The sequence below is a fragment of the Canis aureus genome, chromosome 26 (assembly GCF_053574225.1).
Source record: "Canis aureus isolate CA01 chromosome 26, VMU_Caureus_v.1.0, whole genome shotgun sequence".
NCBI lineage: Eukaryota > Metazoa > Chordata > Mammalia > Carnivora > Canidae > Canis > Canis aureus.
This window is the reverse complement of record NC_135636.1, coordinates 14,259,749-14,275,105: the sequence shown is the minus strand read 5'-3', so window position 1 is coordinate 14,275,105 and position 15,357 is coordinate 14,259,749. Positions and strand designations below refer to the sequence as shown.

The window sequence follows — 15,357 nt, the reverse complement described above, 5'->3', positions numbered from 1 at the left end:
TTATTTTCAGGCAAGACCAGCTGAAAGAGGTTCAGCAACTGTGTCATTTGGAGAGCTGGGAAAAATAAACAATCTTATGTCACAGGGGAAGAAGTCTCAATAAATATTTCATTCAATGTTAATGTACTCCAGAATTTTCATCAGAGATGGATAACTTTCACACTTAAAATTATGACATTTTGAAGCAAAGTAATCTATAAGTGATGTACTATCAAACTCTAGTAATTAGAATAACCTAATCCTACATCTACATTTAGTAACCGTATCAGTTTTACATGTTTTCTGTTTTCATATGGATATTGTTATCTAGTGGTTCAAATGCCTTATTTACAGATCCAGCCCAAAAGCAAGAAGATATTTCAATGAAAAATCCACAAATATGTTCACATATATAAGTGCCTGACTTGATGGAAAAACATTGCTCACGCTGACATTTTGTGCCTTTTTCTCCTTCTGATATTTTGTTATTTCTGTGAGAGGGCCATAGCCATGGAGAGGAGAGGAAGGACAAGTTGGTAGATTCTCTAGAGTTCTGGATCATTTGGAATAAAAAGTTTTTATAATGACTACTCTGAGATACTTAAGCTAAAATTAATTGTCACACTGTCATCTTTGTTGTGAAGACAATGTGTCTCTCTAGAGCTATGATGTAGTTTCATACTTTAGGAAAGTGTGGATCTTTACTGAATCTTTCCTCACCTTTTTTTTTTTTTTTTTTTTAAGCATTTGAATTCTAATCTTATTTCTTTTTCACCTTTGTGATCTGGATAAGGCCCCCCCCCCCCCCCCAGAGTTTTATACTCCATCTCACCTTAGGTGAAAAGAGAATGTTTTAAAGAATACAGAGGAACAATCCTGTGTGAAAGTATCTGCACAGTAATGAACAGTGCTGTTTATTGTTTGTCATTTCAGGCCTTTGGCACTATTCTAATCCAGGTCCACTGTCCCATTGTAGTGATCAAAAGCATTTGGAAGCAGTCAAGCTCAGACAGCTTAGAATGGGGGGAAGAAGATGGTGATGAGGAAGCAGGGAGTAGGCTGGGAAGCAAACAAAAGTGAGTGCTGACTTCCATTGCTCCAAGTTGAGATAGGAAGTAGTGCTGGCAGCTGTCTAATGGTGGAACAACTGAGCAAGTGTGTTAAAACTTCACCCTCACTGTTAAATGCCAGGTGGTGGTGTTTGCTTGTCTGTCATTTATGTTGAAATAAACCCAGCAGAAACAGATCTGTGTCAGTTCACATAGGATGAGGTACAAAACTCAGCATACTAAAAAAAAAGTGAGCTGAGTCTGCATCACCAGGTGATGGAGAGCCATTGCTGTCCTTTACATTTCACCAAGCATGGCCCTAGCCTCCTCTTCAGCCTTAGGTCTAAGTTATTACAGTGTTGGTCTCCCCCTGCCTTCCTTCCCTTGACCACACTGGTACCAAGCTCTTCCTGGGTAGGGGCTATGTCTGCCTTGTCCACAGCATAGTGCTTGGTGCATAGTAGATACTCAATTACATTTTGAATTGAATTAAATTATGTGAAAAATGTACCCTTTGAAAAACTTAAGTTACAGTTAAAAACCAAGGTTTTGTAGGAGAAAAATTACTATTCTTGCTGCTTTCGGGTAGGAAATCTATCAATATTAGAAATTGGAACTAGAATATTAGAAATTAGAACTCTCCTAAGCATTTTTTTTTTAACACGAAAAGAATATGTAGGAAGTAGAATTTGGCGAAGTTTTTAAGCTTAATTTTCAGTATTTGAAGGGAAAAGATAACAAAAAACTCTCTGTGTTAAAATTGTGAACTGATCACTGAGGAACACATAAATCCCACAATAACTATGTTTCCTAAAGGACATGTGTTTATATGCATTGTTGAAGAATGCATACAAACTTGTGATTATTGCTGAGGAGAGGGACAGAGGAACTACATGTGTCTGCATCTGTCAGGTTTGAATGTCTGTTGGGTGCAAGAGGTGGGCAGAAGTTAGGAAGGAGACTTGTACTTTTCATTTTTTATCTCTCTATAAAATTTGAAGTTTCTTACTAAAAATATTACCTCTTTCGTGCTGATTATGGATGGTGGGTGAGGCTGGGGAGGCATCTACCCTGAGCTATCTCAAAAATAAGATCATGGTTTAAAAAAATAAAGGAAAGAAAAATTACCACGACTAATTGAGGATACTTATTTTTTAACATGAGTGACAGTAGAATAATTTTTTTAGCTAATATCTGCTTGAAGTATAGCTTTAATTGAAATCCTCAGGCAATTTATTTTTCTGAATAGCTGTGTTTTCCAAATGATAACTCATCCTTTTAAGGAACAATATTTTTTTGATTTTAAAAAATTTATTTTTTAAAAACAATTTAAAAATTGAAGTATAGTTGACACGGGTTACATTAGTTTCAGGTGTACAACATAGTGATATGACAAGTTTATGTTATACTATGCTCATGACAAATGTAGCTACCATCTTTCACCATACAGTGCTATCACAGTACCATTGGTTATGTTCCTTAGGCTATACCTTTCATCCCATGACTTAGTCATTTCATAACTGGAAGACTGTATCTCCCACTCCCCTTTACCCATTTTGTCTACCTCAAATCACCTGTCCCCCCTGGGTACCATCTATTCTCTGTATTTATGGGTCTGTTTCAATTTTTTTTTTTTTTTTTTTTTAGATTCCACTTACACATGAAATACAGTGATTTGTCTTTCTCTACCTGATTTATTTCACTTAGCATAATACCCTCTAGGTCCATCCATGCTGTTGCGAATGGCAAGAACCCATTCCTTTTTATGAATAACATTTCATGTATACAATGTGTATATATATATATATATATATATATATATATATATATACACACACACACACACACACACACAATCTCTTTATTCATCTATTGATGGATACTTGGGTTGCTTCCAAATCTTAGCTATTATAAGTAACATGCAATAGGGGCACCTGGGTGGTTCAGTTGGTTAAGCATCTGCCTTGAGCTCAGGTCATGATCTCGGTCCAGGGATCAAACCCCGATGGGCTTCCTGCTCCATGGGGGAGTCAGCTTCTCCCTCTCCTGCTCCTCATACCCCCACCCCCACTCACGAACGTGTTCTTTCTCCCTCTCTTTATCTCTCCAATACATAAAATCACACTGCACCAAACACAGAGATGCATATATTTTTTTGAATTCGTGTTTTAGTTTTGGTGTAAATGCCCAGTAGTGAAATTACTGGATTATGGTGGTATTTTTATTTTTAATTTTTTGAAGAACTTCATACTCTTTTCTGCAGTGCTGTACCAATCTGTATTCTCACAGTGTATGAGGGTTTCTTTTTCTCCACATCCTTGCTAACAATTGTTATTTCTTACCTTTTTGACTCTAGCCATTCTGATAAGTGCAGGTGATGTTTCATTGTGGTTTTGATCTGCATTTCCCTGATGAGTGATATTGAGCATCTTTTTCACGTCTGTTAGCCATCTGTATGTCTTCTTTGGAAAAATGTCTGTTCAGGTTTTCTGCTGATGTTTTAATTGGATTGGGGGTTTTTGGTGTTAGGTTGTATAAGTTCTTTATATTTTTTGGATATAACTCATCAGATGTATCATTTGCAAATGTCTTTTTTCCTTTTAGTAGTTTGCTTGTTCATTTTGTTGATGGTTTCCTTCTTGTGGAAAAGCTTTTTATTTTGGTGTAGTCCCAATGGTTTATTTTTCCTTTCATTTTTCCCTGCTGGAGGAGACATATCTAGAAAAAAATGTTTAAGCAACAATATTTCCAAAATACTTCACATTCTTTTTTTTTTTTTTTTTTTTTTTAAGATTTTATATATTTGGGCAGCCCTGGTGGCGCAGCGGTTTAGCGCCGCCTGCAGCCCAGGGCGTGATCCTGGAGACCCTGGATCAAGTCCCACGTCCGGCTCTCTGCATGGAGCCTGCTTCTCCCTCTGCCTGTGTCTCTGCCTCTCTCTCTCTGTCTGTGTCTCTATGAATGAATAAATAAATAAAAATAAATAAATAAATAAGATTTTATATATTTATTCATGAGAGACACACAGAGAGAGAGGCAGAGACACAGGCAGAGGGAGAAGCAGGCTCCATGCAGGGAGCCTGATGTGGGACTCGATCCTGGGTCTTCAGGATCACACCCTGGGCTGAAGGCGGCACTAAACTGCTGAGCCACCCAGGCTGCCCAATACTTCACATTCTTAAACAATGTGTAGAACACAGCCATTTCTTTATGACTCCACAATTACTATAAACTCAACTTGTACTGCATTGCTTGTTCCTATGCTGGCCCCAAGAATGATGTGACTTTTCTCTTATCCAACACTTTATTTACTTCCACCTACTAATTTCATCAGTTAACTCAAAAATGAACTCTCTTGAATTCATTCTGCTTTCTGATCTGTAAGATTAGAATTTAGATTAGGTTTCTAGGACTAGTATGTAAGGTAGGAAAGAGGAGCAAGGTTATGGGAGAAGGACTTTTTCTTTTGCAGTAAAATGCATGGGCTTTATCGGTTCCCTTAACAAATCTCCATTGAGTTTCTTGTGCTAGGCTTCCAGTTCTTTGTCTTTAGCTGTTGGTCTAACGGGGCTTCCGTATATGGGTCTGGGACATCCATTGGCTGCTGGGAGACTTTGGATTATTTCCTGGTTCTTAGTATTCCGCATTTTTCAAATAGAGAATTCCAGAAATGGCAGTATATATGAAAGTTTATATTTATATTTTTATTTTTTTTTAAAGTTTATATTTTTAAAATAAAGATTATTGCCTTAAAGAAAATTTTTGCAGGATTTGTTGAGATGGAAGCCACTCCTAGACATCAAGTATGTGACATGACTTAAAAGTTACATATGTGCTCGCTTCGGCAGCACATATACTAAAAGTTACATAAGTTTGTAACTCATGAAGTATCTATGGAGCAAGTTTTGCTTTTCAGACTCTTTTAGTACCATTTTATCTATTAGGTGGAAACAATTATGGCATGGCCTATACTGAAGACATGTATAGTTTTTATATTCCACATATGGCCTTAAGTAAGGATGAGAAAGAAGTATTTTACTATGGATTGGATTCTGTGTAGGAGAGAAATTAATAGATATTTGGGGATGGGACGCCTGGGTGGCTCAATGGTTGAGCGTCTGCCTTTGGTTCAGGGCGTGATCCTAGAGACCAGGGATTGAGTCCCACATTAGGCTGCCTGCATGGAGCTTGCTTCTCCCTCTGCCTGTGTCTTTGCCTCTCTCTCTCTCTCTCTCGCTCTCTCTCTCTCTCTGTCTCTCTGTCTCTCGTGAATAAATAAATAATCTTTTTTTAAAAAATAGATATGTGGGGAAAAGAAGGATATTTGGCACAGTGATTATTACTTTATTCGTTCATAGATTATTTAGCCTCTTGCCTAAGAAAAAATATTTTGAGCTTTTTTGGCGGGGTGGTGATGGTGAGGTGGTGTTTTATTACTGTTGTCATTAATAATGTGAAATTTATCTTTAGAAAACTTAACCATAAGTGAACCTGCCGGGCAGCCCGGGTGACTCATCGGTTTAGCACTGCCTTCAGCCCAGGGTGTGACCCTGGAGACCCGGGATCGAGTCCCACATCGGGCTCCCTGCATGGAGCCTGCTTCTCCCTCTGCCTGTGTCTCTGCCTCTCTCTCTCTCTCTGTGTCTCTCATGAATAAATAAATAAAATCTTTTAAAAAATTAAAAAAAAAAATAAGTGAACCTGCCTTTCTAGAAATTGATAACACTTTAGTTCTCTGCCTGGATTCTTGACAGATATTTATCTTGCTGGTTTAAAAACAATTTGAAAATAATGGAAGTCACAGTGGGCTCTGGTAAGTTGTTAACAAATAAGTAAATGTTGCTTTGGACTTGTGATGGTTTTAAAATCTATCCACAGCTTCTATATATAGAATATATTCCTTTCTAAGTGGAGAAGTTTAATTCCCCTTCCTTTGAGCATGGGCTGAATTTAATGATTCCCTTCCAACAAATAAATATGGAAGAGATCAATGAGGAGGGCACTTAATGGGATGAGCATTGGGTTTTATACTATATGTTACCAAATTGAACTTAAATTTTAAAAAATGTAAAAAGAAAAAAATATGGAAGAGATGGTGTGTCACTTCTGAGGGAAGGTAATGGAAGGCATTGCTTCCACTTTGTCCAGGATCACTCACTCTGGGAAGGCCAGCTGCCATAGCATGAGGGCATTCAAGCAGCACTGTAGAGAGGACATAGAGGTGAGGGAGCCATATTGGAAGTAGATCCTCCAATCTAATTCAGGTGACCGTAGTCCTGGCTGACACCTTGACGCAGCCTCGTGAGAGACCCTGTACCAGGACCACCCAGCTAAGCCACTCCCAAATTTCCAAAACACAAAAACTGAGAAAATAAATTGTTGTTTAAGCTACTGTCTTGGGAGTAATTTCTTAATGTAGCAATAGATTCTGAGAAAAGTTGGGTGCCTAGGGTATGCCAGGTTGTTACTTTAAGTATAGAACATTGTCTGCTTATTTCAAACTATGTAAAGTGTAAGCTACCAATATTACATTTGTTCTCAGGGAAAATTGGACCTGCGATGTTCTACCCTTGAAGTTTGAGTTCATGGTATCACTAAATAGAAGTAAACTACCAAGGTACCAAGCAGGCCTCAAATTTCATTTCCAAGGAATACGATGATCAGTTGCCTGGAAGCCCAACTGGGGCTGTTCCAAAATGAAACCAGAGAATTTGAGAAGATTCTGGCCATGAGGATTCATTCAGTGAGCTAAGCAGTCCATGTGGCCTCCTGACTCCCTTCCCTTCTGCCTTAACTACTGAGTTGCTGACAGCTTGTTACCAATCTGGATTGTTGACATTATACACTTAATTGCTAGGCTGTCAGATGAGCATGTTGCTGTGGAAGTAGTTAAAGGCTTTTTATAAAGTTAGAATTGATCTTGTCTTGCTAGCCTTTGCTAAAACCAGGCAAAGGTAATCTACCTGCACTTTCAAAGTGGCAAGTGTAGTCCGGACATTCTCCAGAGTCCTTGTACAAGAATCTCATGCATGTGCTCAGCATGCCATTGCTAGTTCTTTTTTTTTTTTTTTTTTTTTTTTTGCCATTGCTAGTTCTGTCTGCAGGGACTGGGAGTCAGGTGATTTGGGTTTAGTCCTGGCCCTGCTGGTACCTAACATTTGGGCAAACTCCCATCTCTCTAACCTCAGGGTTTTCATTTACGAAATTACAGGTTTGGTACTCCGTGAATCTCAAAGGAGGCCTCAGACATATCTTCCAAGTTCCTGAGGGGCTTTTTCAAACAAAACGTTTCCACCTTCCTCTTCTTGGTTGGAAACCATGGCCATAGGGAGCTTTTATCACTGAGGGGACTGTGGAGCACCCCTTCATGTCAAGGTGGGAAGATGGCAGGGAGCCATTGGGCAAGATAGCAGAAGCATTCAGTCCAGCGCTAGGAGCTGGGTCCCAAGGCAAGTAGACAAGATTGCCCTCCCATCTTCACAATTGCTCCCTCCCTCAACCTCTTTTCTTTCTCCCTCCCTCCTTCCTTGTTTCTTCCTTTTCTTTTTTGAAATCCTTTACAATATTGATTTGTTTTATACATTTTTTTCTGTTTTTATTTAAATTCCAGTTAATACAACAGCATAATATTAGTTTCAGGAATACAGTACAGTGACTCAGCACTTCCATATGACACCCAGTGCTCATCACAACAAATGCACTCTTTAATCCCCCATCACCCATTTCCCCCAGGCCCCTACCCATCTCCCCTCTGATGACCATCAGATTGTTCTCTATAGTTAGGAGTCTGTTTTTGGTTTGCCTCGCTTTTCCCTCACCCCTTTGATATTTCTCAGACTCTGTGTTGATGTTTGGAGACTTCTTTTCCCTTTAGAGCTATCCTGGATTTCATTTGAGGATAAGGTGGGCACAATGTTATTTGCCTTAGGTCTCTGAGTCTTAGAAGTGGTCCAGATGCATCCCCACCAAGGAGGGCTCCAGACCCTTAGGTATTTAGCATAGACAACCTTCTGCATTTTCCATGGAACATGCCATTTTTTCACAGTCACCAACCACTTAGCATTTAGGAAGTGTTTCCTGAATCTTGCAGAAAAGTTCCCAGTTATTTGTCTAGGTGACAAGATTCTGGTTACAAGTCAGATTAGAAGAGGAAGGAAGTGCTCTGGCTTCAAGTGACAGCCCTCTGGAAGACCAAGTAAAGGAATGGATATGAAGTACATTGTGATCTCTAAATCAGAATGTCTGCATCATTTCTTGAGAAGCCAACCAAACTTCAACAAAGGCAGCTTTGTTTAGCCTGTACTAAAGTATCAGGTTGGTGAAGCCCTTTTTCTGAAATTCAGTGTTACATTCTTGCCGGGCAGTGTACCAAGCCTTTGTGTGCATTCTCAATTATTTCATCCTCTCAGCTCCTTGTAAAGTAGATACTAGTACTTATTGCCCCTATTTTTCAGAGGAGGAAACAGTCTCAGGTCATGACATCTCCAAAGTCACACACATGGTGGAGCCAATATATGATTTCAGTCTCATAGGTGACAAGTTTAGTGCGATTAACAATTTTATTATGTCGCCTTCTCTGGGAAGTCAAAGTCTTCCAAGAGCTATCATTCTTTCCCTCCCCCTAACCCACCACAATCACTGTACACTCCAACTAGCAAATTGGAACCAGGCAGGCGATTCCATCCATTGTCTCCAACCCATGCTCAGCCCTGTGCTTGAATCTATTCCTGTAGAGCTGCCTGCCCTCTGACCTCTTATGGGTTCCTTCCACTCTCAGCTCAGCCATTCTTTAAATCCAGCTCTGGGCACCTGGGTGGTTCAGTCAATTAAGTGTCTGCCTTCAGCTCAGGTCATAATCCTGGATTCCTAGGATTGAGCCCCAAAATGGGCTCCCTGCTCAGCAGGGAGTCTGCTTCTCCCTGTCCCCCACCTTGCTCCTGCTCTCTCTCTCGCTCTCTCTCACAAATAAATGAATAAAATCTTAAAAAAAAAAATCCAGCTCAAGTTCATCTTGCTTTCTTGTCCCAGAGTATCTTGAACTTTTGTTAGTTCTCTCCTTTAGCACTTTAGTATTTTATTTCTCATCCATGAGTTCTGCCTCTTTAAATATTCAGTTCTTTGAGGTATTGGCATTGCTGTAGCCAGGGTTTCATATACCTCAGGGAACTCCCAGATGGAGTCACTGCTGAGCAGACAATGGGATTCTGTGAGCACACCAAACAGCAGGAGACTGGAAAGACAGTCAGTTGCATATCCAGCTTCAGATCCCAAGGATCAACCACTTGATTGGACTTCAAGGCTAGACTCTTATTCTGGTGGGATCTGTGTACCAAGCAAAGCAGTTAGATATGGATAACAGGACAGGAACACAGTTGCTGGGGGACTGGGAAATAGAGAAAAGAGAGTAAGACCAGAACTATGACTTAAGGTCAAAGCAGGGCCTGCAGCAGTGCTGACCAGGCATTTTGCTGGAATAGTAGGTCTTAAGTCCAACCAAGATACCCAGCTGTCATTAGATACCAAGGTGGCCAAGTACAGTGATTCCAGACTTCCAGAATTATTAACCTAATAGCCCTTTTATCAAGAAGTGCTTTGCAAGACCTTGAACCTGTTTGAGGAAACACTAGCCTAGATGATGCTTGGCATTGTATAGGTTTGTTAAATTGAATAGCCATAGGAAAACCTACATTCAATTGTCAGAATCTACTCACCTGAAAAATTGTTTACGAACTTTCTCCAGACAGTCCAGTGCAGTGTTTAAGAGCACGGACTCTGACCTGGTTGTCCTGAATGTGTGGCCTTGGACAAGTTACTTGACCCAGTTTCCTCTTCTGTAAAAGAGGGAAGATGATATGCTACTCTCTGGGGAAGGTAGCTGTGAAGATCAAATGAGTTAATATATTCGGTTAGAACAGTGCTTGGCACATAATAAGCATGATATGTTAGCTATTATTATTCTAGACAGAATGAATTTTAGAGATGCTTTCAAGAATAAATTATTGACTTCTATTGTGATGCTAGCTTACTACTTATCATACAAAAAATTCCCTCTTGCTCATGCAAGAAGATTAATAAACATATACTGCTTAAAGTCACTATCCCTTTTTTTTTTTAAGATTTTATTTATTTATTCATGAGAGACAGAGAGAGAGGCAGAGACACAGACAGAGGGAGAAGCAGGCTCCATGCAGGGACCCCGATATGGGACTCAATCCCAGGACTCCAGGATCATGCCGTGGGCCGAAGACCGGCGCCAAACTGCTGAGCCACCCAGGGATCCCCATGCTATACCTTTTTTAAAAAGAATAAATCACCCAACCTCAGACAGCTGTTTAGCTTCTATGGCAAAATTCAAATCTCAGTTAAGTGAGATTTGTTTTAATGCTCTGTGAGGTGAGAATTTAATGTTTCTTTTCTAGAGGCACTTTACTTAGACATTATTTTCTGATTAATGAAATACAAGTTAGGATGACAATTCACACAAGCACACGATACCAAAAACTGTTTATCAAAACATAGGTACTGACACTGGATGAAATTAATTGGGTGTCAAAAAAAATAAAACTGAGGCGCCTGGGTGGCTCAGTGTTGGGCATCTGCCTTCGGCTCAGGTCGTGATCCCAGTTTCCTGGGACTGAGTCCCCTCATCAGGCTCCCCATGGGGAGCCTGCTTCTCTCTCTGCCTGTATCTCTGCTTCTCTTTCTTTGTGTCTCTCATGAATAAATAGAATTTAAAAAAAAAAAAAAACTAAAACCTCACAGCCTAAGAAATAATTCTATTCTTGCCACACATGAAAAAGATTTTAAAGCATTTTTCTATTATAGACTTTGTTTTCTTGTCTGAGAGGCTAGATTAGAATTATAAAACTTTTGAATTTTAATACATCAGAGAAATCTTTGTTTTGCAGTTGAGGAACACCAAGGGATGGATTTACCTGAGGTGGTTCACTGGTTGTGGAGAGTCGGGTCTGGAAGGTTGTGGAGAGTCTTGTCTAGGGACTTGTGGCAGGCTTGATGTGCTTCATGCAGCCCCAGCAGAGCTGAGGCTCAGCTGTCACACATCCCCTACGCTGGAGGTAGAGTCGTGAAGTGTGCCAAGTGTAGCTGCCTTGCACAGCCCTCCATTTAAGGGCTTTCTGTATTGAGTTCTCTGCAAAACTTGGAGTCACCCCTTATGTGAGCAAATTTCTGCATTGCAGATTACGGTTGACTGAATGTCGAGAACTGAAAAGTACTGCTGCCTAGCTCCTACCCCTAAAGATTCTGGCTTAATTTGACTTGGTTTTGTTTGTTTGTTTGTTTGTTTTAAAGCTGTATAACCTGCTCTGGAGCAAAGCATTCCTGCCAAGAGAAAACTGTGTGAATCACAGATAGATAAATAATGGATAAAATCCATTTTAACCTCCTTTTTCTGATGTTGGGAATTTTGAAGGTCTGCTGCCATATTGGTTATAAGAACACCTGAGTCCTTGCATGCTTCCTGATGAGCTTGTGTTGGAGAGAGAGAGGGTGTGTCAGACTGGATTGGGGTGTGAAGAAAAGTGGGTGTGGGCAAGTTTGTCAATCAGTACTTACTGAGCATCTACTATATATGAGGCACTGGATACCCAGAGATGAGAAGCACCTAGTCGCCACCCTCACAGAGCTCACCCCTGCATTGACTGGAGACCACAGTGAAGCTCACATTGTGTATTTTTTTGCAACCATAAGTACTTGATTGAGACACTTATGTGAAGGCACTATACAAAATAGTGCATGGAGGTCCTCAGATAAATAGGGCAGGGACCCTGCTTTCAATTTAGTGGTGAGGGGTAATGCAGATGTTCCACTATAGTTGGCAAGAGACTACGAGAAATGCCAGAAAAGAGGTCTGACCAAAGCACCCTGGGAACTCAGAGAGAGGATATGCAGTCTATATGGGGTGGGGGTGGGAATGGGGATGCTATCAGGGAAGACATGGTTAATTTTTTCATCTATTCCACTAATTCATTGGACACCTCCTAGGTCCCAGACATCGTGCCAGGTGCTGGGGTATAATGATAGAGCTGCAGTCATTAAGGGGCTTCAGTCAAGTGGGGAAGAACAACAATAAACATACAGGATTTTCCTCCATTCTAAGTGCTGTTTTTTTGTGAGTTATATCCTCATTTTAGAGATGTTAAATTTTGGAAAAGTATGTATTTTAGAATTAATAAAATAAGGTAGTAATGGATGACCCAGAGTGCTTTCTATGATGCAGACAGAATAAGTGATCACACGTACTAAGTTCTTGTCTCAAGGTTTACTTCAGGGGAACCCAAACTAATAATAGGGAGTTTGACCTTCACCCTGAAGGCAGTGTAGAGTCATTGAAAAGTTTTAATTGAGGGAGTGATAAAATTTCTTTTTGAAAAAGATCAGTCTGGATATAGTGTGAGGAAAGCAGAGGGGAGACAGAACACTTAGGTCCAGAGAACTAATAGTCCAGAGAGGTGGAGGCCCCCCCAGTGGATGGACAGATGGTGATGAGGGTGGGTGTGGACTGAAATGTAAAGAGGAGAGATCTAAGAGGTGGTAATCAATAGGAATCCATGACTGATTGATCAGTTTAGAGGCTGGGGAGAGGATAGAGAATTGTGGATGAAATGGTCCAGGAAGAATGTACCCAGTGAGAAGTAAAGACCTCACAGGCAGGGATCTTCCTTTCCCATTTGAGCTGGCCATTAAAAGATGACAAAGACTTTTTAGAAAACATTTTTCCTAATTATCCCCCCCACCATCATTATAAATGTTGTGAGGGTTTGTTGTGGACATTTTGGGAAATAATAATTCTCAAAACTCTGAAATTCTATCAATTACATTAAAATTTCATTGTATATCTCTCCAGTATTTTACTACCTACCTACCTAGACAACAAAAATCAAATATAACATTTGGCATCCTGCCCTTTTCACATTTTATACTGTGGACACTTTCCTGTCATTCTTTAAAAATACAACTTTTGGGCAGCCCCGGTGGCTCAGCGGTTTAGTGCCACCTTCAGCCCAGGGTGGGATCCTGGAGACCTGGGATCGAGTCCCATGTCAGGCTCCCTGCATGGAGCCTGCTTTTCCCTCTGTGTCTCTGCCTCTTTCTATGTCTCTCATGAATAAATAAAATCTTTTAAAAAAATAACTTTTTGGGGTGCCTGGGTGGCTCAGTCAGTTAAGCGTCTGCCTTCAGTTCAGGTCATGGTCCCAGGGTCCTGGGATTGAGGCCTGCATTGAGCTCCCTACTCAGAGGGGAGCTTGCTTCTCCCTCAACTCCCTACTTGTGCTCTCTCTCGCTACCTCTATCTCTCTCTTTCAAATAAAAATAAAATCTTAAAAATAAGTAAATAAAAATTTTAATGGCCATGTAATATTTCACTACGGGAGTGTATCGTCCATTAGTAAAAGATTTTTGTTTTGTAGAGATATCTTTTTCAATTTTTTTCTCATGATAGACAACCATAAGATGAATAGCATAAATTACTAGGAGTGGAATTACTAGAAAAATTTAGTTTAAACATTAAGGACCTTGACTCTCTGACATATTCCCTCCAGACATTTTCCCACATTTCTCTCATTTTGTATGTGGGCTTTCTTAATGTACCAAAACTTTATTTTATTTCTATTCATATCTGTCCAGATTTTCCTTTGTGATACTTTAATTGCTTTGGTGCTTAAAAATTATTTCTTCATGCTGGGATGTTAAACATATTTCTTGATTATTTTAATTTTTTGTAGGCTATTTCTTAATGCTTCTGCACAAAATGGTTTAGTCTGTTATTTATTTTAGTTAGAGTAGTCTCGACTAGGCAGCAGTTACAAATAACCTCTGAAGTACCAGTGGCTTGCACTGCAAAAATTAATTTCTCATTCAGGACAAGTCCGTAGGATGGGGGAAAGTGCCTCTATGTAGTGCCTCGGAGACCCATGTTCCCTCTATCTTGTGCTACGACTATCTCATCCCATGGTTTCTAAGGTATTATTGGCAGGAAAAGGAGGGATTGAAGAAGCATGCCAGCTTCTGATTGCCTCAGCCTAAAAGTGACAAATATTATATCCACTCACAGTTCATTGGCCAGAACTAGTTACATGGGCCCAGCATAGCCTCCAGGGCATCTGGGAGATTTCGGAGAGCATGTGGACAATTTACTGATGAGCATCAATTGTCTATGCTGGAGGGAGTGAGGGAATAACCTAATTTTTTTCCCTTGTCAATTATCCCATCATCCCTTTCCTTTGAATTTAGAGATATTTATAAGATAAAGTAGAATTGAAAGAATAAAATAACATTCCTATTCCACAAACCCTACCTTAAGTACTTAAGCTTTCATCATATTTGTGTCCGTTTATATTTTATAATTTATTTTTTATACACTTTGCCCTTTTAAAGTGAACAATTCAGGGCTCCAGGGCAACTCAGTTGGTTAGGTGTCTGCCTTCATCTCAGGTCATGATCCTGGGGTCCTGGGATCAAGTCCTGCACTGGACTCCCTGCTCAGTGGGGAACCTGCTTCTCCCTATCCCTCAGCCTGCCACTCCCTCCTACTTGTGCTTGCTCTCTCTCAGCCAAGTAAATAAAATCTTTTAAAAAAAGTGAACAATTCAGTGGTTTTTAGTACTTTCACACAGCTGTGCAACCATGATCAATATCTAATGTTGGAACATTTTTGTCACTTCCAAAAGAAGCACTGCATCCATTACTAGTTGCTCTTCTGTATATACTAACAGGCAGAATTGCTATGTCACATAGTAACCATGTTCAACTCTTTGAGAAACTGCCAGACTGTTTTTCACACAGTGTATTCTGAGGCTGCTGGGTGGAGGGTCCCATACATATCTGTTAGGTCTATTGGGTTAATACTGCTGTTCTAGTCTTCTAGTTTCTTGTGATTTTCTGCTTCATTATTCTATCCACTACTGAAAGTGGGTATTGAACAAGTATTATTGTTGAATTTTCTGTTTATTCCTTCAATTTTGTCAGTTTTTGCTTCATGTACTTTGGGTTCCTGTTATTAGATACATATATGTTTATGATTGTTATGTTTTTCTGATAAATTGGACCTTTTTCATGATAAAATGTGTTTATTTGTCTCTAAAAACAACTCTTGTCTTCAAGTTTACTTTGATGTTAGGATAGCAACTCTTGCTCTCCTTTGGTTACTGTTTGCATGGTATATCTTCCTCCAACCTTTAACTTTAAACCCATTTCTGTCTTTGAATCTAATGTGTGTTTCCTGTAGACAACATATAGTTGGATCATACATTTATGAAGTCCATTCTGCCAATCCCCCCATGGAGATAATCACAGTTAACATCCATTT

General features: G+C 39.8%; 1 protein-coding gene and 1 long non-coding RNA gene across 4 annotated transcripts in view; one reads left to right on the top strand and one right to left on the bottom strand.

Annotated features, from left to right (window-relative positions):
- Positions 1-15,357, top strand: part of NDUFAF5 (NADH:ubiquinone oxidoreductase complex assembly factor 5) — a 63,144-nt gene that overhangs the window by 35,967 nt on the left and 11,820 nt on the right. For 2 of the 3 annotated variants that reach the window (XM_077872170.1, XM_077872169.1), the window contains one exon: positions 11-566. The exons of the other annotated variant lie outside the window; for it this stretch is intronic. In XM_077872170.1, the coding sequence (XP_077728296.1) occupies positions 11-103 (93 nt within the window). In that variant the 3' untranslated portion in view covers positions 104-566. Of the gene's footprint in view, positions 1-10; positions 567-15,357 lie in introns of those variants that run through there. 3 annotated transcript variants of the gene reach the window in all.
- LOC144297919 (uncharacterized) lies at positions 3,617-10,134 on the bottom strand. The gene is made up of 2 exons (XR_013364856.1): positions 9,740-10,134; positions 3,617-3,746 (listed from the first exon to the last, which is right to left on the bottom strand). It is a non-coding gene; the product is annotated as an uncharacterized LOC144297919 (long non-coding RNA).